Raw genomic sequence first — 23,343 nt, forward strand, 5'->3', positions numbered from 1 at the left:
CCACCACACCATGTGCCACGCAGCCTCCCTCCACTCCACTTCACAGAGCATGTGTGGATATTAGGCCTCTTTAATATTTCATTTGACAAAATGAAATGATTGTCAGGCCCCTAAGGCTCCATATATGGTGCAATGTGTGTTCAGCTACACCTCCTTGTTCTTATGGTAGATTCCCGTTGATGATCCAAACCCAGTTTTTTTTTTTTTTTTTTACGGTTTAGCCTTAAGCATTTTGCTTTCACAAGATCACTTTAAATGCAGATAATCAATTTAGTCTCAGATTAAAGAAGAGATTAAATTACTAAAATAAACTAAACGAATAAACTTTTTTGAATGCTGTTTAGTTTTGTAAATATTAGTAAATTATTGTGATGGTTTAGAATTGCAAATAATAGATATTTTCACATTTATATTTTCATATTTTATATATATATATATATATATATATATATATATATATATATATATATATATACTTGCATACAGTTGAATTCAAAATTAATATCCCGATTTTTTTTTTTTTTTTTTTTTTTTTTTTTTTTTTGTATATTTCCCAAATTATGTTTAACAGAGCAAGGAATTTTTCTTCAGGAGAAAGTCTCATTTGTTTTATTTAGGCTAGAATAAAAGCAGTTTTACATTTTAAGCCCTTTTAAGGTCAATATTATTAGCCCCCTCAAGCAATATTTTTTTGTCTATTGTCTACAAAACCCATCATTATACAATGACTTCCCTAATTAACCTAGTTAAGCCTACAAATTTCACTTTAAGCTGAATACCAGTATCTTGAAAAATATCTAGTAAAATTTTATTTACTGTCATTATGGCAGAGATAAAAGAAATCAACTATTATATTAATTAAAACTATGTTTAGAAATGTGTTAAAAAAAATCCTTATTCCGTTAAACAGAAATTGAGGGAAAGTATATTCATTATATATATATATATATATATATATATATATATATATATATATATATATATATATATATATATATATATATATATATATATATATATATTTAAAATAATATATATAAAGATGCGTGTGTGTGTGTGTGTGTGTGTGTGTGTGTGTGTGTGTGTGTATGTATGTATGTATGTATGTATGTGCATTCATATATATATATATATATATATATATATATATATATATATATATATATATATATGTGTGTGTGTGTGTGTGTGTGTGTATGTATGTATGTGCATTCATATATATATATATATATATATGTATGTATGTATGTGTGTGTATATATATATATATATATATATATATATATATATATATAATATTTTAATGGTATATATATTAATAACCCCTCTGAAAATATTTTCACCCAATTTCTGTTTAATTTTAGTCTCATCAGACCAGAGAATTTAGTTTCTTATGGTCTAAGAGTCCTTCAGATGCCTTTGGCAAATTCCAGGTGGGGAGTGGCTTCCGTCCAGCCACTCTACCATACAGGCCTCATTGGTGGATTGCTGCACAGATGGTTGTCCTTCTGTAAAGTTCTCCTCTCTCCACAGAAGAATGCTGGAGCTCAGACAAAATGACCATCGGGTTATTGATCACCTCCCTGACTAAGGCCCTTCTTCCACAATCACTCAGCTTAGATGGCCGGCCAGCTCTAGGAAGAGTCCTGGTGGTTTCAAACATCTTCCACTTACAAATGATGGAGGTCACTGTGCTCATTAAAACATTTAGAGCAGCAGAAATATTTCTGTAACCTTCCCCAACCTAGTGCCTCGAGAAAATCCTGTATCTGAGGTCTACAGACAATTCCTTTGTCTTCATGCTTGGTTTGTGCTTTGACATGCACTATCAACCCTGGAGCCTTATGTAGACAGGTGTATGCCTTTTCAAATCATGACCAATCAACTGAATTTACCACAGGTGAACTCCAATTAAGCTGCTGAAACATCTCAAGAATGATCAGTGGAAACAGAATGTACCTGAGCTCAATTTAGAGCTTCACAGCAAAGGCTGTGAATACTTATGTACATGTGATTTTTCAGTTTTTTTTATTTTTAATGAATTTGCAACAATTTGAAAAAATCTATTTTTACATTGTATTGTGTGTAGAATTTTGAGGAAATAAATGAATTTAATCCATTTTGGAATAAGGCTGTAATGTAAAAATATGTGGAAAAAGTGAATCGCAATGAATACTTTTCATAATTTATTTTTCTTTTTTTAATATTTCCCAAATGATGTCTTACAGATTAAAGTTACTGAAAGAATTGCTACCTGTTATAGGAGAACCTCTTCTTAACATTATCAACTCTTCTTTATCTTTAGGCCATGTTCCAAATCCTTACAAGTTAGCTGTTATTAAACCTATTATTAAGAAACCACAACTGGAACCCAGCAACTTAGCTAATTATAGGCCTATTTCAAACCTTCCATTTATATCTAAAATACTAGAAAAAGTTGTTTCTGCTCAATTATGCTCCTTTCTGCAGACCAACAATGTTTTTGAAGTGTTTCAGTCAGGTTTCAGAGCTCATCACAGTACAGAAACTGCATTAGTGAAAATAACCAACGATTTACTCTGCTGCTGACCAAGGGTGCATCTCGCTATTAGTTCTACTCGATCTTAGTGCGGCATTTGACACCATTGACCATGGTATCCTTATTAATCGCTTAAAGTCTACAGGTGTCCAGGGACATGCCCTACAATGGTTTAAGTCATACTTATCTGACCGTTACCAGTTTGTAAATATAAATGGACAGCCTTCACAAATCAGCCCAGTAAAATACGGGGTGCCTCAAGGATCAGTTTTAGGCCCTTTACTGTTTACAATATACATGCTACCCCTGGGAGACATTATTAGAAGACATGGGATCAGCTTTCACTGCTATGCAGATGATACTCAATTATATATTTCAACTAAACCTGACGAGACATCTAATCTGTCCAAGCTAACTGAGTGTATTAAAGATGTTAAAGACTGGATGACCAACAATTATCTTCTCTTAAACTCAGACAAAACAGAATTATTACTTATTGGGCCTAAATACTGTACACAGCAGATCTCACAACTCGACCTACAATTAGAGGGATACAAAGTTAGCGTTAGCTCTACTATAAAAGATCTGGGTGTCATATTAGACAGCAATTTAACTTTTAAAAATCATATTTCCCATGTCACAAAAACTGCTTTCTTTCATCTGAGAAATATAGCTAAGTTACGAAGTATGCTATCCATCTCAGATGCAGAAAAGCTAGTCCATGCTTTTATGACTTCTAGGCTGGACTACTGTAATGCACTGTTTGCTGGCTGCCCAGCATCCTCTATTAACAAACTTCAATTAGTACAAAATGCAGCTGCCAGAGTTCTTACCAGGTCTAGAAAATTTGATCACATCACCCCAATTTTATCCTCCTTACACTGGCTGCCTGTTAAGTTTCGTATTGAATTTAAAATATTGCTTCTTACATATAAAGCTTTAAATAATCTAGCTCCTGTTTATCTAACCAATCTTCTGTCTCGCTACAATCCAACTCGCTCTTTAAGATCTCAAAACTCAGGGCTTCTGGTAGTACCTAGAATAGCAAAGTCGAGTAAAGGAGGTCGAGCCTTCTCATTTATAGCTCCTAAACTCTGGAATAGCCTTCCTGATAACGTCCGAGGCTCAGACACACTCTCCCAATTCAAAACTAGATTAAAGACCTATCTGTTCAGTAAAGCATACACTTAGTGCACCACTTAGGGGGCTTCCACACAGGTTATGCATCTTGCTGATATACACTGTGAACATCAGCTACGCTAATTATTTTCTTTATTCTCCATTTCCACCTGGGGATACTCTTCCCGAGGCCCTCAGACTATGCAGAGTCACTGATTCGATCCAAGACCAACGACGAGATGATCCCAAGGTTTCCATATCCTGGACCTGGCCGAATCCTGAACAACTACTGCGATGGTCATGGAAGAGTGGAGAACATGAGACTGTTTCCTATGACGCTCCAGAGACAGACGAGTCTTCGCTGAGGCCAGCTTCCAGCCTCCGCCACTGAGACTGCAGCTCTGCACAAGACGTTTGGCCAGCGGAGAAATTAAAATGGTCGTGCCCAACTGAGTCTGGTTTCTCTCAAGGTTTTTTTTCTTCACTTCCGCCTTTAGTGAAGTTTTTTTTCCCTCTCCGCTGTCACCACTGGCTTGCATGGTTCAGGATCTGTAGAGCTGCGCATCGATGGATTTGCTCTTCAGTATTTGGACTCTCAGTAGTGATTATTAAACCACACTGAACTGAGCTAAACTGAACTTAAACACTACAAACTGAACTACACTGTTCCTATTTACTGTGACCTTTTATGTGAAGCTGCTTTGACACAATCTACATTGTATAAGCGCTATACAAATAAAGGTGAATTGAATTGAATTGAATTACAGATTCAGGAAATTTTTACAGTATGTCTGATAATATTTTGTCTTCTGGAGAAAGTCTTATTTGTTTTATTTCAGCTAGAATTAAAGCAGTTTTTAATTTTTTTAAAAACCATTTTAAGGACAAAATTATTAGCCCCGTTACTTGCCTAATTACCCTAACCACCTAGTTAACCAAATTAACCTAGTTAAACCTTTAAATGTCTCTTTAAGCTGTATAGAAGTGTCTCGAAATATATCTAGTAAAATGTTACTGTCATAGTTTACTGTAATTAAAAAGTATTATGTTTAGAAATGTTTTAAAAAAATCTTCTGTCCATTTTATATATATATATATATATATATATATATATATATATATATATATATATATATATATAAGTACAGGATAGATTTGAAGAAATGTTACCATCAGGATACATCACAAAGCTCTTGAAAGTCAACTTGACCTTCAGCCACCAGTTCCTGCTTAAAAATCCTCATTAAAAATGTGTGCCGTCTGTCTGCCATAACGAACACTTGCTTAAGTCTGGCTCTTATATGCAACACCCACAATTTGTTCAATTTCCCAGTGGATAAAATCAAGTCTTGGCCTACATTTATTCATTAAATATCCTGTTTGACTCATAAATATGTCCCATTACCGACATAAAATGGGTTGTTATTGCCTCGCGTTGACCTTTTAAGATATTCTTCAGTAATTAAATGCAAGATTCTCTCAATTTGGAAAGCAGAAGAACTAGAAAATGAAGTGCTGAGCACCAATCAATTATGCATAGACTGTGTTTGCCTCCCACCCTCTGACGGATGGAGCCTCATCTTTTTTTATAATGCTGGAAATGCATTGATTTTTGTCTCACGTGCAACTTCAAAGCTCCCTGTCAAGGTAGGGTTTTTAATTAAACATCGGGCTTCTTATTTAAAAAAATATGAAGAGTAGCCCAGCTGACCGTTCCCACAGAGCCAGGCCATATTCACGTCCTGCAGTGTGTTTGATGTGCTCTTGTGGATCAGCTGTCCAGACTGATGCCTTCACAGACCCTTTCCTTCTGTTTACAGGTGGTACAGTTGCATGCTGGGAAAGAAGTGTAGCCTGGCTCCTTTGAAAGATGAGCTGCGGAAACAAGGAGTGAGTTTTTTTTAAATGACTAGACCACTTTTTTCTTCTTTTTTTAAAGAATTAAGCTATAACAAAAAAAAATGTAAATACCACCAGTTTATTATTTATAATTGGACTGATATTAAAATGAATTATGTCAGATAAATATAAATGGGCAACAAATTCTGTCAATCTTCAAATTTGACAGTTTTAATAGTTCTTTAATGCCACCTTTTCAATATTTATAATATGACTGTTAAAATAAATATTATAAATGGTATAGTTTTTACCACCACCATTATATTATCTATAATTGAAATGATATAAAATGCTTTGTCTAATATAACCGTTAAATGCATGAATACACATATGGTTAATATTAAAATTCTACACTATTGTCTGCAAATAAATAAATAAAACCTAAATTCAGTCATTTATGAATGGACTATTATTAAAATCAAACTGTTACATCTTATAACGGAATGGTCGGTATTAAAATGCAATACTGTTTTTGTGAAAACATAAATTAATGGAATTAAAAGTACTTGTAAATGTATAATTTATCTCAACATCGCATATAGTATACAAGTACAGTAACTGACAAATGTCTTGTCGTCGATCCCAGTTGTGGAGCAACAAATAATAACGACTTCTAGTTGATCATTTGGAAAAGTGGCAGAAGGTTGATTTTTCAGATTAATCATCTGTTGAACTGCATCCCAGTCATCACAAATACAGCAGAAGACGCATTGGGACCCACATAGACCTGAGATTCCCAATGTAATCAGTCAAGTTTGGTAAAGGAAAAATCATGGTTTGGGGTTACATTCAATATGGGGGCGTGTGAGAGATCTGCAGAGTGGATAGCAACATCAACAGACTGAGGCATCAAGACATTTGTGCTGCCCATTACTTTACAAATTAAAAGAGAGGACAAATTCTTCAGCAGGATAATCCTGGATTACCCAGGATTGGCCCGCCCAGTCACCAGACATGAACATTATTAAGCATCTCTGGGGAGAGATGGAGGAGGCATTGAAGATGAATCTTGATGAACTCTGGGAGTCCTGCAGGAACACTTTCTTTGCCATTCCAGATGACTTTATTAATAAGTTATTTGAGTCATTGCAGAGATGTATCGATGCAGTCGTCCAAGCTCTTGGGAGTCATACACAATATTAATTCTTTTTCCACTGCACCATGATTTTATATTCTATACTGTGCATTATTTCTGTGAAGTGACAAGATTTTGTCTAAGCAAAGTCAGACCTTACTGTTCTAATTAAATAATTAAAAATCAAGGCATATAATTATATTTGATTCTGGTAAAATAAGCCTTTGCCTTTCATATAAGCCACTTCTGATAGCAAAGGATCCACTAGAAGTCAAGTTATTATTTGTTGTTCCTAAAACATGGATAGGCAACAAGACTTTTGTCAGGTAGTGTATTGACCATTTGATATTTGCTAATATTCCCTTATTTTTATCTTTAAGGGACAATTGGACAGTAGCAAAGATAATCTACTTGTAACAATAGAGGAAATGAATGCACACAATAAAATATTCGATAAATAAAACACTAACTTGTATAACACCAATATAGCAGGCATCCCAGTTCTCCTTTCGGATCTTTCTAGATAAATGAGTGGGCGTTTCCCTGTGACTTCGGGTTAATTGATCTTAATGAGCTTCACTAGCGTAGCATAAAACTGCCCCACGACAGGGAGCGCTAATGGGCTAGATTTCATTTGTTGTTGATTAGGCGTCATTAGCAGGCGCTCTCCATTAGCTGTGTCCGTACAGTCAGAACGCTGTGATATCTGTGAATGAAAGACATTCGCTGTGCTCACAGGTTATTAGTCTGGTGTCAGTCAGTGTGCTTTGGTTCATCTAAAGACGTCGTCGTCCCGTCAGCCCTTGTTACAGTCATTGTCCTCCTGGCCGGTGTCCTCTCGAAACCCTGGCACTAATTAATATGCAAATGAGCTTCTTTTTCTCCTTTTCCATCTCCTTTTTCTGTCCTTTTATCAGCTGTTTGAATGCCCTCCTCCTGCTGAGGTCAGACTCAGGGTGGTGTTTTTTTACTGAAGAGCAGTGGGATTTGATTTCACCCTACAGTTCACCCCTAACACCTATATATATGTGTGTTAAAACACACTCCCTACTGTGTGAATGACAGGGCTGAGGGTGTTTAGGAATTCTGGTTATGTCTGGTGTTGGTCGTACACACACACTCACACATATCAGAACTCAAAGACAAAGGGGATTTTAACCATCAAGTCAATGTAGGTGTAATGTGACTTTGTTCTTTTTTATGCATTAGGGTCCTAATTGATTAGGATGTCTATAATTTTTGTAAGCTACAAATGATGACTGTCAGATTTTGCCCACAGTGATACTGATCAGTTAAAACAATCTGTAGGAGATAATAGAGGATGATTAATAATGTATCCAATCAATATGTGCATCCTAGTTTCAAAATATAGACTACATTTGAAGTGTTTGTTGTATTGCATTATTCATTCATTCATTTTCTTTTCGGCTTAGTTCCTTTATTAATCTGGGGTCGCCACAGCGGAATGAACCGCTAACTTATCCAGCACATGTTTTACGGAGCGGATGCCCTTCCAGCCGCAACCCATCTCTGGGAAACATCCATACACACTCAGTCACACTCATATACTACGGACAATTAAGCCTTCCCAATTCACCTATATCGCATGTCTTTGGACTGTGGGGGAAACCGGAGCACCCGGAGGAAACCCACGCGAACGCAGGGAGAACATGCAAACTCCACACAGAAATGCCAACTGACCCAGTCGAAGCTCGAACCAGCGACCTTCTTGCTTTGAGGCGACAGCACTACCTACTGCGCCATTGCGTCGCCCCCTGTATTGCATTATGTCTGTTGTAAATAAATTATGCCAATACATCTTTTTATTTTATTTTTTTTGTCAATGTGTCCAGACAGAAAGCATTATAGAAATTCTATGATTATTTTGCATTGCAGTCACAATACGTTTCTAAAAGTGACTGTTTTACAAAGCAGATATCTTTTATTAATAATGTTGTATTTCTGTATTCTCTTTATTCCAGACACTAGGTCCAATAGTATAAAAAAACAGACAAAACAATACAAACCACACAATATACAGGTACATTAAAAAAGACAGCTATGCCAATATTTCATCAAAGGCACTGATAACGCACATCAGTAAGCAACATTAAAATGCTATTCTGAGAAATCTTTAATTGACAAACTTATAGATCAAATTTCTCATTAAAGCAAAAAGTGATTGAACTCTTACCTTACAGAATAATTCACTTGCGCTACACCATCTAGGTTTCTTTAAGACGAATCCTCATACAATCATAGTATGCAACCTGCAGCTTATGGAGACTCTCTTATTTAAAATTATACCACAGAGGAGCTGTGTAGAAAGAACTTACCTTAACCTGCTCCGAACACAAATAAAATAAAATACCTTTGTCGTTCCCTGTACATAACACTATGATCACTCATATCTGCAGTAATGAGTGTGTTCCTAGTATAACCCTTTTTGACAGTTTTCTAAGATGGCGCTTACTTTGAGTCTTAATCATGATCAACCTTTGTTGTTTTACAGGTTGCTAAAGTAACACACACTGAGTTCTGTCAAGGGCGGACCATGCGCTGGGCCCTCGCCTGGAGTTTCTATGATGACGTACCTGTACCTGTAAGTGTTGATCATTTCCTGCAGTACAGGCCTTTCACACAGAATGTGCAGGGTTTTATAATAGTTTATCCATGCTTGCTGTTTTTCTTGAGAAATTGCTAGCATGAACGGTTAAAAAAGTTTTAAAAGTATATTCTACTAAGTTGCTCGCATGACTTAGCACACTGTTAGCATGTTTTAGCATTTAGCTCGTATGTTTACGTCAATATGTTTATAGCAGTATACAATGTTTAATCAGGTTCCTAGCTTGTTTCTAGCATGTTTTAGCACATTGCTATCATGATTTAGTATAGATATTTACATTAGATGTCGCCTACCTTGTTGTTATCTATTGAAAGGAATGCGTTAATAGAGCCACCATTTTAGTTCAGGGTAGTGCTCTTTTGAAATTAATGCGGGTCCAAGGTGCAATGGAGGACTGTGGCCATCCAGAGCCAGAGATATATACATAAATACATATATCTACGATCGGGTGTTTTCCCGGTGGTCATTATGCAAATTGTTTTTTAAATTACAAAAATTATAATTTTACATCACTTTTCGCATGTGATCGCATGTGCATTCCTGACAAAAAGCTTGTGTTTGTGTGTATGGAAATGTACTATCCTCCCTCCCTGTTAAATTTGATCTAATCTGTGTACAGAAACACGCCCCCTCTCCTGCTTTTACTTCTCATTCTAACAGAGGGAGCGATTCGTTTGTAAATGAATCTCTGTTATGAACGACTCCTTCACTTATCCGACAATAACACAAGTTTCTGGCAGCGCAGCGTCCTGTTGTCATGTCATTTACATTGTTAGCTTATTTTATTCAACGAAACTAGCATAAGTCTGGTATTGAGTGCGAGTTGGTGCTTTGCCTTATGGTGAATGCAGTAAGCGACTGTATTATCATCTGTAATGTTACTTGTTTAGCTCAAAAGTTATAACATACAAAAACGTAAAAACGAAAGCTTCCCTATGAAATGTTCTGCCTTTGTTTTCTTTGTTTGCACGTTACTAAACCCGTACACAGCGCTAAAAGTCCAGCATCTTCACGTTGTCACACTGTCTTGACTAGTGCGGTTGAATGACATTTGTGCTGAAAGCACTGTACAAATGTGGCGGCGCTATTGATGTATGCTCGGGGTCCGTATGCTATATCTAGTGTATATATCTATGATGATTTAGTACTGGTTTGTTGCTAGCATGTTTAACGCATATTAGCGCATGTTTAACGCATGTTTAACGCATATTATTTAACACATTTTAGAATGCTATTTGCATGTTAACATGTTCATGGATTACTAACATGTTATTATAATGTTTTAGTACATTGTAGTATGTTTTAACATGTTTGCTGCATGTTTTAGCTCATTGTTAGCATGTTTAGCACACTGTTAGCGTGTTTTAGCATTTAGCTTATATGTTTGCTAATATTTTATAGCATTATAAATATAGTACAGTTTTAACAGGTTCTTAGCTTGTTTCTAGCCTATTTTAGCACATTGCTATCATGTTATACTGGTTTGTTGGTAGCATGTAGATAACACATTTTAGAATGCTATTAGCATTAAACATGTTCATGGATTACTAACATGTTAATATAATATTTTAGTACATTGCTAACTATTGGTAGTATGTTTCAACATGTTGTTGCATGTTTTAGCTCATTGCTAACATGCTGCTGCTATAGCATTAACATTATTAGTAGGATGCTGTTAACATGCTTCTAACGTGATTAACAGTACATTGTTAATATATATTAGCATGTTGTTTTCACATTTATCATTTTGCTAGCATTATATTTTACAACAAGGTTAATATATTGTTAGCATAATTACCCTGGTGTTTCAAACATGTTTAGGATGTAGCTAGCATGGTTAACGTGTTGCTATCATAAATTATTTGACTAACATTCGCATATTTGATTGAATTGTCCTGTTTGACCTAGACCTTTTCCTTTTTTGACCTGCCCTGTGTCTTTTAACTGTTGTATATGATTAGGTCTTTATTTTAGAGTCAGTTTTAAGTCTGCTGGTCCTCACACAACCCCTGTAGCCCAGTGTGTTTGATGTGCTTGTGTGTGGGAAAGCAACACCTGCTGAATATTCACTCAGTCTTTTCAATAATGCATCTCCAGCCCATTCCATCAGACACACTTGACCTGCTTCTTAAGGCTCCTTCATGGCAACAGTTGCCCAGACGAGCTGCCGCTGCCACACAGTCACGCACTGCGGAGGGCAAACAGAGCTGTAAAGGGGGAGAGGGTTGAGGGGCGGCAGGATGATTTGTTATGGTCTTTCTGGAGAATTCCCCTGCTCCCAGATGCCTTTTTCCTCACGAGCACTTGAGCAGAAAGATTGGCCTACATATCTGTCTGAGACTCTCCACCCTCAGCCCGCATACAGCAGACCTCTAGAACTGCACAGACACGTCTGCATCTGGATGCAAGAAAAACAAATATGTAGAAATGATATTCAATTAGACATTACTAGTAAATTTAACAAATACATTAGAGAATCTGGAAATAACATAATTATTATTATTATTTTTTTGTTTAAAAAATATTTTCACATACTGTGAAATCCATTTTATTTGTGGACTCCACTTTAAACCATGTCCAAACCATGTGTGTTTTTGCAAAAAACAACAACAACCACACATATTATAAGAATCCAGTAAAATAAACTGTAAATATTATTTCTCAAATTCTGTTTTAAATCATATAATAAACCCTTTATTTTAGTATTTACAATTTCTAAATTCCCTTTATTTGATTTTAGAAAATAAAAACTGCACAAACACAGAAAATCAAGTACAATTTCTGAATTTTTTATTTATTTATTTTATTTTTTCAGAAATTCTGCTTGATTTTTTTATTTATGTATGTAATATTTGGGGGAGGATTACATTTTCATTTTAATCATGTTTTACTGAATTTTGACTCTATAGAGATCTTGTGTTTTACTTGTATTGTAAGAACAGACGTTTAAAAAGAATCTCAAGCGTCACGTTTTACTATGTGTGTTGTATATGAAACCCCACCATACATTTACACAGACATTTTGCAATTTAAATGGCACCTATTTTACCCCTTTTTCAAGATTTAAGATGAGTCTTTTGTGTCTCCAGAATGTGTCTGTATTGTTTCAGCTCAAAAAAAACATCAGATCATTTATTATACCTTTAAGAATATTGGATTTTTCTGCTCTGAACACAATATAGCTGTTTTTGTTGCCTGTGCCTTTAATGCAAGTTCTTCCTGTCCAACATTCCCACGTGCCTGTCAGTGTGTCTTCGTCTCTGTCAGATAAACAGCACAGTGACAGACATGAAGGAAGCAGATCTCATGTAATGTTTGTGAGAAATACTACAGTAAGAACTTTCCCAATAATTATTTGTTGTGGAGTTAATTCAAGTCTTTCTGCAATAATGAGTCACATACAATGCCATAACAAAGTTCACGCACAGACACACAGCACGTGCATTCAACTTTGCACTGTTTTTGCACTGCAAATGTGACGGGATACACGTTAATATCCACTGCTGTATGGATATCCGTTATGTTAATGTATAAAATAAACCTGATTTAACGTCCACAAACTGGGAACGTCTTCTTTAATAATTGTACTGACATGCAGCTGTGTTGATAAAGACGGTAAAATCACTGTAATTCATTACAAACATGCACTGTTTTAAAAGCGTTTTAAACTTTTAAAACTCATTCTTGATCACATTTGACGATGATTGATGATCACAGAGAGCTGAACAGATCTCTTAATCTTGCTTTGTGCATGTCCTGTCTTGATTATACGCGTTACTACAGAGACATGTTAATACTCATCTGTCAATCAAATCGGTGGGCGGTGAAATCGCACCCCTACATCACGTTGCAGTGGGCCTCAAAATGGGAGGGATTTGGGTCCTATTTTAACGTCAGGAAATTTTTTAAAATAGACTTATTGTGTTCAATATGACTGTGAACACACTATACCTACACACAGTTCTGTCCAAACAGCTTACAAAAGGTGATTTTCATCACAGATGCCCTTTAATGCACACACCACAAGCTGATCGGGTGTACAGCACCACTTTTATTTTACTCATGCAAAAATGTTCGAAATTCCTTTTAAAGAAAACACTTTAAAGACTGGATTTTGCTTACCACATTACACCAATCTGCTCCTATGGATGACATCCCACATCGCTTCGAACTGTGTTCTGCACTCGCTACCATTGGTGTTTTACTCAGTTCTCCACTTCCTGTGCCCATTCTTCCTCTGTGAATCCAGCTGAGCCCCATTAGCCGAGCGCACAGAAGTCAGATCAATCTCTCTGACAGACAGATCTTCAATCCAGACCTAAAATGTATTGCAGGACAGGCAGGGGGTACAGCCAAGACTCAGACAAAAAAAGCCGTGGTTTGAAAAGGCCCCTGCGGTGCTGAAAGCGTGCCCGGGATATGAAGCTGTTGAAGCAGTGGATTTAGAGAGGAGCAGGGGTCAGAGGTCATCCTCACTGGGGGAAGAGTAAAGCGGGACAGGAAGAGCCCAGTCGTCAGGATCTGATCACCCACATCAATAATTGAATAATGACCTTTCAGCTCAGTCAGTGAAATCTCAAGGCCTTTTTTTATTTGAGCAAAACCACTCCAGACACATCAAGAGGCTCAGTGTTGAGAGCTGAAGCTGTTTAGGATCTGCTTGGAGCAAATGTGTTGCGGATAAATAATGGACAGAGCGGAGGGGGTCGTAATTCACGGTGAAGAGGGATAAAAGCAGTGCATCGCTCTGATTAAGACTGAGAGAAATTAATTAAGAAGGAGAGGGAGTGGATCGATGTGCGTGTCGGTCCGTTTCCATCCATTAAATCGCAAATGGGTGGAGATGTTCTTAGCTGCGCATTTTTGGGGGATTTTTTTGACAGTCTGAAATGAAGGTGCAGGTTGTTTGATCATATTTTTGGATTTATCGCTTTATTGTTTATATATGACATGATTATTCTTTAATGTTCGTCTGAAATGTAGTTTTTTGTTGTTGTTTATAGGTTATATTTTGGTTTAGGATGGGATTTTGTCATTCTTAGCAGTTTGGATCGTTTGAGGTAAAGTCAGAAAATGGCGCCCTCTTGTGTTGGAGAATGTCGCTGGACTGCACAGGGAAACGCCTTTAGTGTTAAATGGCTGAAAATCAACTATGATAACATTAGATTCAAGACATTAGAGTACAAATAATGAAGTGAAGGGCTTAAAAAGAGAATGTAAAACTTTATTCTATATGGCCATCCTTTAAATAGTAGTAATAATAACAAGATCTTCTTCTTAATAATAATAAAAATAATATTACAGTTCTAAAAATTAAGATAATCAAGTATATATTACTCCTGCACTAGTGTTTGTACTGTAAAAATTAGGTATACTATTAGTAGATAATAATAGTAGTAGATTATTATTAGTATCATTACTGTTTAGTCAGATTGGTGATTAAACACAACAGGTTTCTTTCTCATACTTTCTCAATAACAATAATAGTAATGTGTCCCGTGATGTTGATTCTGTGTAAAACCATAGGTTAACCATTGTTAAGCATGTGATAAAAAAACTGAATAACCAGCAGCGTGTTTCAGACAGCATGACTAGCTGATTGTCCCGAAAACCCATTGATTTAATGTCTTTATCTGAATATGAGGACTATAGTTACGAACGGTCTAGTCTGTGCTATAGCTATTGTATATCCAGACAGAAGCAATGGGGTGTTGAGTATGATCCCGTGATGGATGCCAGATTAGCTGTGGGCTTTCTTATATTAGGATTAAACCAGTGAAAATAATAATAATAAATGATAATTCTTCATATGTTTTACACAGCGGAGGTCCTTCCAGCCACAACTGGGAATTTATAATATATTATATTATATTATATTATATTACATTATATTATATTACATTATATTATATTATATTATATTATATTATATTATATTATATTATATTATATTATATTATATTATAATGCTGACTCGAATTCACATTTACTTAATATCTTTATTTGAATATGAGGACTATAGTTAAGAGTGGTCTAGTCTGTGCTAAAGATATTGTATATCCAGACAGAAGCAATGTGGTGTTGTTGAGTATGATCCCGTGATGGATGCTAGATTAGCTGTGGGCTTTCTTATATTAGGATTAAACCAGTGAAAATAATATCAAATAAATGCGAATTCTTCATTTTGGGTGAACTCCTGCAAAAACCATCACACAATGGATCTGTGTACAAAGCAGCATTTCACATGAGGAGTGAACATGCTGTATGTGTATGGTGGGTAATGGGTGTGGTGTGTGTATGCGTGTGCGCGTGTGTTTTTGGCTTGTGATGAGTCATGATGTGTGTTTTTCAGTCTGAACAACAGATGCTCTGTTAGCAGAGGAGAAAGAGCGACTCTGTTTCTCTCACTCCTGAATCAGCTGTGATGAGAGCTGGAGAAGTCAAATATGACACGCGGTGTGTGTGTGTGTGTGTGTGTGTGTGTGTGTGTGTGTGTGTGTGTGTGTGTGTGTGTGTGTGTGTGTGTGTGTGTGTGTGTGTGTTTGAGTGTTTGCACTCTGTGTTGTGGTATTTCTCAGTAAGACATGATTCAGTGTTTACGTTACATCATTAATCACTCGTTCCACACTGAGCTCTTCACATGCTCAGACTCTGATTATTAGTTGGTTAGGCAACAAATATTATATTATATTATATTATATTATATTATATTATATTATATTATATTTTTATTATATTTTTATTATATTATATTATATTTTTATTATATTATATTATATTTTTATTATACTATATTATATTGTTGTTATTTTTTATTATTATATTATATTATATTATATTTTTATTTTATTATATTTGCATTCCTTTTTATTATATTATTATTATTATATTATATTTTTATTTTTTATTTTATTATATTATATTAATATTATATTATATTGTATTATATTATATTGTTGTTATTTTTTATTATATTATTATTATATTATATTATATTATATTATATTATATTATATTATATTATATTACATTTTTATTTTATTATATTCGTATTCCTTTTTATTATATTATTATTACATTATATTATATTTTTATTTTTTATTTTATTATATTATAATTATTATATCATATTATATTATTTTATATTATATTATATTATATTATTATTATATTGTATTATTTTATATTATATTATTATTATATTATATTATTATTATATTATATTATATTATATTATATTATATTATATTATATTATATTATATTATTATTATATTATATTATATTATATTATATTATATTATATTATATTATATTATATTATTTTATATTCATTTTCTTTTCGGCTCAGTCTCTTTATTATTTAGAGGTCGCCACAGTGGAATGAACCGCCAACTTATCCAGCATATGTTCTATGCAGCGGATGCTCTTCCAGCTGCAACCCATCACTGGGAAGCACCCATACGCTCGTTCACACATATACATTACAGACAATTAAGCTTACCCAATTCACTTATAGTGCATGTCTTTTGGACTTGTGGGGGAAACCGGAGCACCCGGGGGAAACCCATGCGAACACAGAGAGAACATGCAAACTCCGCACCGAAAGCAGATCCAACTGACCCAGCCGATGCTTGAACCAGTGACCTTCTTGCTGTGAGGCGACAGTGCTAACCACTGCATCAACGCACCACCTTTCTATGTCAACAATATTATATTACATATTTTAATATATTATATTATGCCAGAATGTGTCTATGAATATATTTTAGTACTTATTTAATTTTAAATTAATTACATGTACATTTTTCAACGTTTTTGTTTTTTATATGTATGTAAACTATTTATTTTTTATGTATTTTTTTAAACATTTTTTCTTAACATTTTTGTTTTCTTTTAATTCCTTTTAATATTAGCAATTGTATCATTTCAGCTTCAACTTAATTCAGCTGGTTACAGCTGTTTTTTAGTAAATTTAGCTTTTAAAATTTCATCTTTTTAATATTAATCTTAATACAGTATTTTAGATGTAGATAATTTTTTATAACATGTGTTTGAGTTTTTTCAAGATTTTACAATAATTCAAACCCTAATACCCAAAACTTACCCCAGACAGGCTTAAAAAAAATCTAAATTAAATAATAATCCTTATTAAAAATAAAATAATATTAAAATAAATTTATTAATTAAAATAAAATAAAATAAATAATCAAGCACCAATTTACATTCCACAACTTCAGACTTCCAAAGCTTCTTCAATATCTCCATTTTTCAAAAACACCTCCCAGATATCACCAAATTCAGAGGATTTTTTCCTCATATATGTGAGCTCTTCAAGAGCCAAACATGTTATAAGGTTTCTCAACCAAACTCCATCGGAGGGGCGATTAACATTTTTCCAACATTAGCAATACAACGCCTTGCTTGTATTAAACATAAATCAATTAATTTTCTTTCTTTAGTAGACAAAGCACAACTGTCTTCATAAATATTCAATATACATAACCCAGGACATAAAGGAATTGGAATGGAAATAAATTGTGAAATATATTGAGTCACCTCCACCCCCAAATTTTTGTACCTCCTCACACTCCCACACACAATGAAAAAAATGTACTTTGTATCGTCTTGCATTTGAAACAAAGATCAGGGATATTAGGGTTGAATTTATTTAATCTTAGAGGAGTAATACAAGTTCTCATTACCCAATTATATTGTAGCAATCTCAAAGGGGAGTTTAATGTATTTGTTTCTGCATTCAAACTAATTATATTCCAGTCCTCTACTGGGATATCCATTTTTGTGTCTTGGATCCATTCTAGTATTTATTTTCAGAGTTTTCTTTATGATTTTCTCTTAATATGTCATATTATTGTATAATTTGTCCTTTGATGGAACAATCTTGTTCTGTAAGAGTTTCCAATAACGACCTTGGGGGGAGCTGTGTTGAATTTTTTAAATATGCAAAAAGAAAGTGTTTTTGAGGTATGTTACATTTTGCTACAAGATTTTTAAATGACATTATTTTATTGTCTTAGTACAAATCTTTTTATCTTATTAAGCCCTTATTCATCCATAGTTTAAACCCCATATCGTTTTTAGTGGGACTGAAATGATTATTGCCCCAAATAGGGGAAAACAAGAAAGGACTGGGAGGTCTTCAAAATGTCTATGGGCTTCGTACCAAATTACAATAGTGTTTTTTACAAATGGATTATCTGTCTTTTGTTTTAGTTCTTTAAGGGTTGCTGAATATAAAAAGCTGTCAAGAGTCAGGCCTTTTGCTGCCAACTTTTCAACATACAACCAAGATATAGCAGTTTCACAAGAGAACCAGTACACTGCAGCTCTTAACTGAGCAAAATTTGGTAATTGGAGTCCTCCCCTTACATAAGTCAGATACAGTAAAGAAAGTCTCTGTCTTGGCTTCCTGTTATTCCAAATAAAATTCTAAAGAGAGTGGTAATGATTGGAAAATATATCAAAATTTGGGTAATATACTCATCTTAATCACGTTTATTCTTCCCATTAGAGAAAGAGGCAGTGTCATCCATCTAGTCGTTTCTTAAATTCAGCTATAAGGGGTTCATAATTTGTTGAACAAAGGTGGTTTAGATGTAGATATTTAAAAATATATCACAAACTGGTGGGGTTTGTTTAATTCTTGTTAGCCATTGTTCTTGTTCCTAAAATCTGCCTTTCTTCAGAGAGGAGACAAACAGCTGTACAACACCTGCAGCATTGTGTATTGGCCTGAAGGCTGAGGTCAATTTAATGTTTTGCTGCCCTCTACTGCCTGCTTGAAATAAAAATCACGCTTCATTTTATGTTATAAACTGCTAAGTAAGATTGAATGAACTGAGAAAGCGCATTGCTCTTTTTTTTTAATACCAAACGTCCTTCATCAACCTTGGTAGGAAAGGTTTTAGCAAATATTTTCAAAAAGCTGATCTTTTTGTATTCTGTTTTATGTGTGTGGAATTAAACACAGTAAAGTCATTTCTATGTGTCTCTTTCAGTCTCCGCCATGTAAGAAGCGTAAGCTGGAGAAGGCCCGTAAACCCCTCACCTTCACCGTCCTGAAGGCCACAGTGGCGGAGCTGCAGACTCAGACGCCTCACAGCAGCCCTACAGAGAGTGTGTCTGCCTGGCTGGAGAACATCCTCACTGACCTCAAGGTAAAAGCACACCATCACAATGCGTTAGTTTTTCAACATTGAATGTATTCTGATTTTATTTTTATTATTAAGTGTAAGTACATACAAATAATATAGAACAAATTACACTAATGGTAAAATATGAAGAAAACAGTACACCTTATATCTTTATTTATATTTATAACCAATATATAATTGATTAAAAGTAAACTAATAATACCATATTATATATTTAATGACAAAGGCTTTGACTGTTTAACTTTGTGACTATTTGCTCAGCAATATTAGTGCTTAAAGATATGTATGATGTTTTCTTTACCTCCATCTATTTGTTTATTTATTTATTTTTATTGTTATTTATTCTTTTCCTCATCAAATTCCTATGTTGATGAAGAGTTAATTAATTTGCTTAATTTATTATCATTCATGATCTACTTTTGTAGTACATTTGGCAGAATATTTAGAAAACTTGCCTCTGATTGTATTTTTGGAAGCACATTGTACATTCATTCTGATTGTTTTAAAGAAGAATTCATTCATTCATTTTCTTTTTCGGCTCAGTCCCTTTATTAATCAGGGGTTGCCACAGCGGAATGAACCGGCAACTTGTATAAAAATCTCAAAAATAAAGGAAATAACATGGAAATATTGTCAGCAAATCAGTTTTATTTGAGTTATCATTATGTTTTCATTGAATTCACATCAAAAAATTATAATTACTGTCAAACTATTATTGTTGTCTGTTATTACATTTAAATGAAAATAATTGTTAACATTAAAGAACAAACTAAGAATATTTACTTTCAAATAATTAACTAAATATTAATCATTCTAGATGTATATGTGTGTGTATATATATATATATATATATATATATATATATATATATATATATATATATATACACACACACACACACACACACTATTATATACAGTGTTTAACAACATTTCTTTAAGTTATTGTAATTAACTAATAATAATATATGTTTATTTTATTATTGTGGTCAAATAACTTGTGTAATGTTGCTGTTAAATAATACTTTTTATAATTATTATTAATATTAAATAAGTAAACTACCATAAAGTTTTTATTTGGTTAATAAATATATTATAACAGTAATAACACACACACAAATAAAAAGACGGGCTGGTCTGAGTATTTCAGAAACTGCTGATCTATTGGGATTTACACGCACAACTATCTCTAGGGTTTACAGAAAATGGTCTGAAAAAGAGACTATGTCTAGTGAGTGGCAGTTCTGTGGGGGTAAATGCCTTGTTGATGCCAGAGGTCAGAGGAGAATGGCCATACTGGTTCGAGCTAATAGAAAGGCAACAGTAACTCAAATAACTTGTTACAACCGAGGTATGCAGAAGAGCATTTCAATTGAGCATTGGGTCAACATCACAGCCTACCTGAGTATTGTTGCTGACCATGTTCATCCCTTTATGACCACAGTGTACTCATCTTCAGCAGGATAACACACCATGTCATAAAGCATGAATCATCTCAGACTGGTTTCTTAAATATGGCAGGAAGTTTACTGCACTCAAATGGCCTCCACAGTCCCCAGATCCTCAATCCAATAGGGCACCTTTGGGATATGGTGGAATGGGAGATTCGCATCATGGATGTGCAGTCAACAAATCTTAAGCAACTGCGTGATGCTATCATGTCAATATGGACCAAAATCTCTGAGGAATATTTCCAGTACCTTGTTGAATCTGTGCCACGAAGGATTAAGGCAGTTCTGAAGGCAAAAGGGGGTCCAAGCCAGTACTAGTAAGGTGTACCTAATAAAGTGGCCGGTGAAAAATTAATAACAATATTTACCCTACACTTTTTGTCCCAAAGTGACTTTCTGTAGACTTCCTATAGCAGAAAGAGCAGCTGATGTGTTTGTTCTTCAGGTGCTTCATAAGCGTGTTCCTGGTGGAGAAGCGGAGCTGAGCCTCTTCCTGACAGCTGTGGAGAACACCTGGATCCACAGCCGGCAAAAGAGAAGAGAACAGGGCCGACATCTGCGAGAGCTACCCAGAGCACAGGAGCCACCCTCAGAAGAAACCTCCATCACAGAGCAGCAGCCAGACGTCCCGGCGGAGTCTCCTGCAAACCCAGAAGCGCTGCAGCATTTCCTTTTCAAGTGCCTGGTGAACGTGAAGCAGGAGGAGGAGAAGGACGTGCTGGTGGAGATGCACTGGGTGGAGGGCCAGAATAAAGACCTGATGAACCAGCTCTGCACCTGCTTGAAGAACGCTCTCTTCCGACAGGTAGCCAAGCCCACCTGAACAGCGCGCACACACACATGCACTGATCATTCTGCACATAAACACCATCCACAATGCTGGAAAACAGAACTGCAAGTCAAAAGTTAATCGTTACTGCACAACAGATGTTTTACTAGCCACTGAACAAAGTTTTACTATGTTTGTAATAAAAACAATATTTTAAGTATTTTTGTTGTGTTCTGTAGTGTTTTTGTGTTTTTTAAGGTGCGCTCTTTATGTTTGTTTTTTACTATTTCTTGATTAAATGAGGGAAATGTGTTCAGTGCCTATTGCAGATCTTACTGTTCTACAGATAATATGATCATAGTTCTGTAAAATAATTGAACAAGATTTATTTGTCCTCCATATTGTGACATACATTTCCTACTGAATAACAATAGTCCTGTTGCAGTGTTGAAGCTCTGTCACGAAATCAAATTCCTCGTATGTGTGAACATACCTGGCAATACAGCTCTTTCTGATTCTAGTAAATAGTAATGTTTCTACATGCAATATATTTAAGTAAACAAAATCAAATAAAAATGAGTAAAACAGGGATTTGGCTCAGATTAGGGCTGCACAATAGATCGTTTTAGCATCGTTATCGCTGTGTGTGCATCTGCAATAGTCACATCGCAAAGATGTGCATGTTAAGTCGAATGCACATATGAATGTTAAATCTGGATTATAGTTGACCAGGGGTCCGTTCTTCGTACGTGGATTACTCGGTTAGCTGGATTTGGTTATAGACGATTTTTACACAATCTAGGATTATTTCATTCTTCAAAACTCATTCGAGATTTGTAGACATAGCAACAGTTCTGGTAGCTCAAACCTGCTATATATATATATATATATATATATATATATATATATATATATATATGTGTAAAAAAAATTTATATTTAAAAAAAAAAAATTTATTATAAATATAATTTTTATTACATACATATATATATATATATATATATATATATATATATATATATATATATATATATATATATATATATATATATATATATATATATATATATATACAACAAGGACTGTCACAGGTGGTTCTCCTTAAGGGGTTCAAAGAGAACATTTATTAATATAGACTTTAGGCACAAACGTGTACTATTTAAGGTACCAGCTGTATAATAATTTATGCAGTTGTTTTGACAGGTAATATGACGGTGATTTGATGATTCGCAAAAGTTGCAGACACCTTTACAGATATCAATGCTTTTTTGATGCAGATTTAATTTATACAGCTAGTTATTCCTTACACCGATTAAGAATCTTGATTAAGCCTAGGGTAATATAATAAAGAAAATCCTCTCTAAATGTAGAATTAAATCAATTGCTTAATACTCTTGACACATGTAAGTGTAAAGCGTACATCACAACAAATGTGGCAAGTTATTGCGCATCACATTTAACAAACTGTTTACTACGTATTTTATACAAATTTTGCTCACATGGATGATTGAATATTAATCAGATGATGTCATTACACTGCTGTGCCATCAGCTAATTGTTGCATTGCTGATCATGATTTTGAGAATCGATAGATCAGTTCTTTACAACACACGCAGTGATCTCAGATCAGTTCATCCAGACATTTTAATCTGATTCGTGAACTTGTTTAAAGAACCATATTAGCCAGAGATCAGTTATCAAGATTAACAGATC

General features: G+C 34.5%; 1 protein-coding gene across 1 annotated transcript in view; it reads left to right on the forward strand.

Annotated features, from left to right (window-relative positions):
* mettl16 (methyltransferase 16, N6-methyladenosine) overlaps positions 1–21,850 on the forward strand; it is a 56,355-nt gene extending 34,505 nt beyond the window's left edge. Inside the window, exons 7-10 of the mRNA XM_056473769.1 lie at positions 5,458–5,527; positions 9,124–9,213; positions 19,256–19,414; positions 21,307–21,850. Coding sequence (XP_056329744.1) covers positions 5,458–5,527; positions 9,124–9,213; positions 19,256–19,414; positions 21,307–21,684 — 697 coding nt within the window. The 3' untranslated portion in view covers positions 21,685–21,850. The remainder of the gene's footprint in view (positions 1–5,457; positions 5,528–9,123; positions 9,214–19,255; positions 19,415–21,306) is intronic.
* Positions 21,851–23,343: the final 1,493 nt, after the last annotated feature.

This window comes from Danio aesculapii, chromosome 15 (genome assembly GCF_903798145.1).
Source record: "Danio aesculapii chromosome 15, fDanAes4.1, whole genome shotgun sequence".
Lineage (NCBI taxonomy): Eukaryota > Metazoa > Chordata > Actinopteri > Cypriniformes > Danionidae > Danio > Danio aesculapii.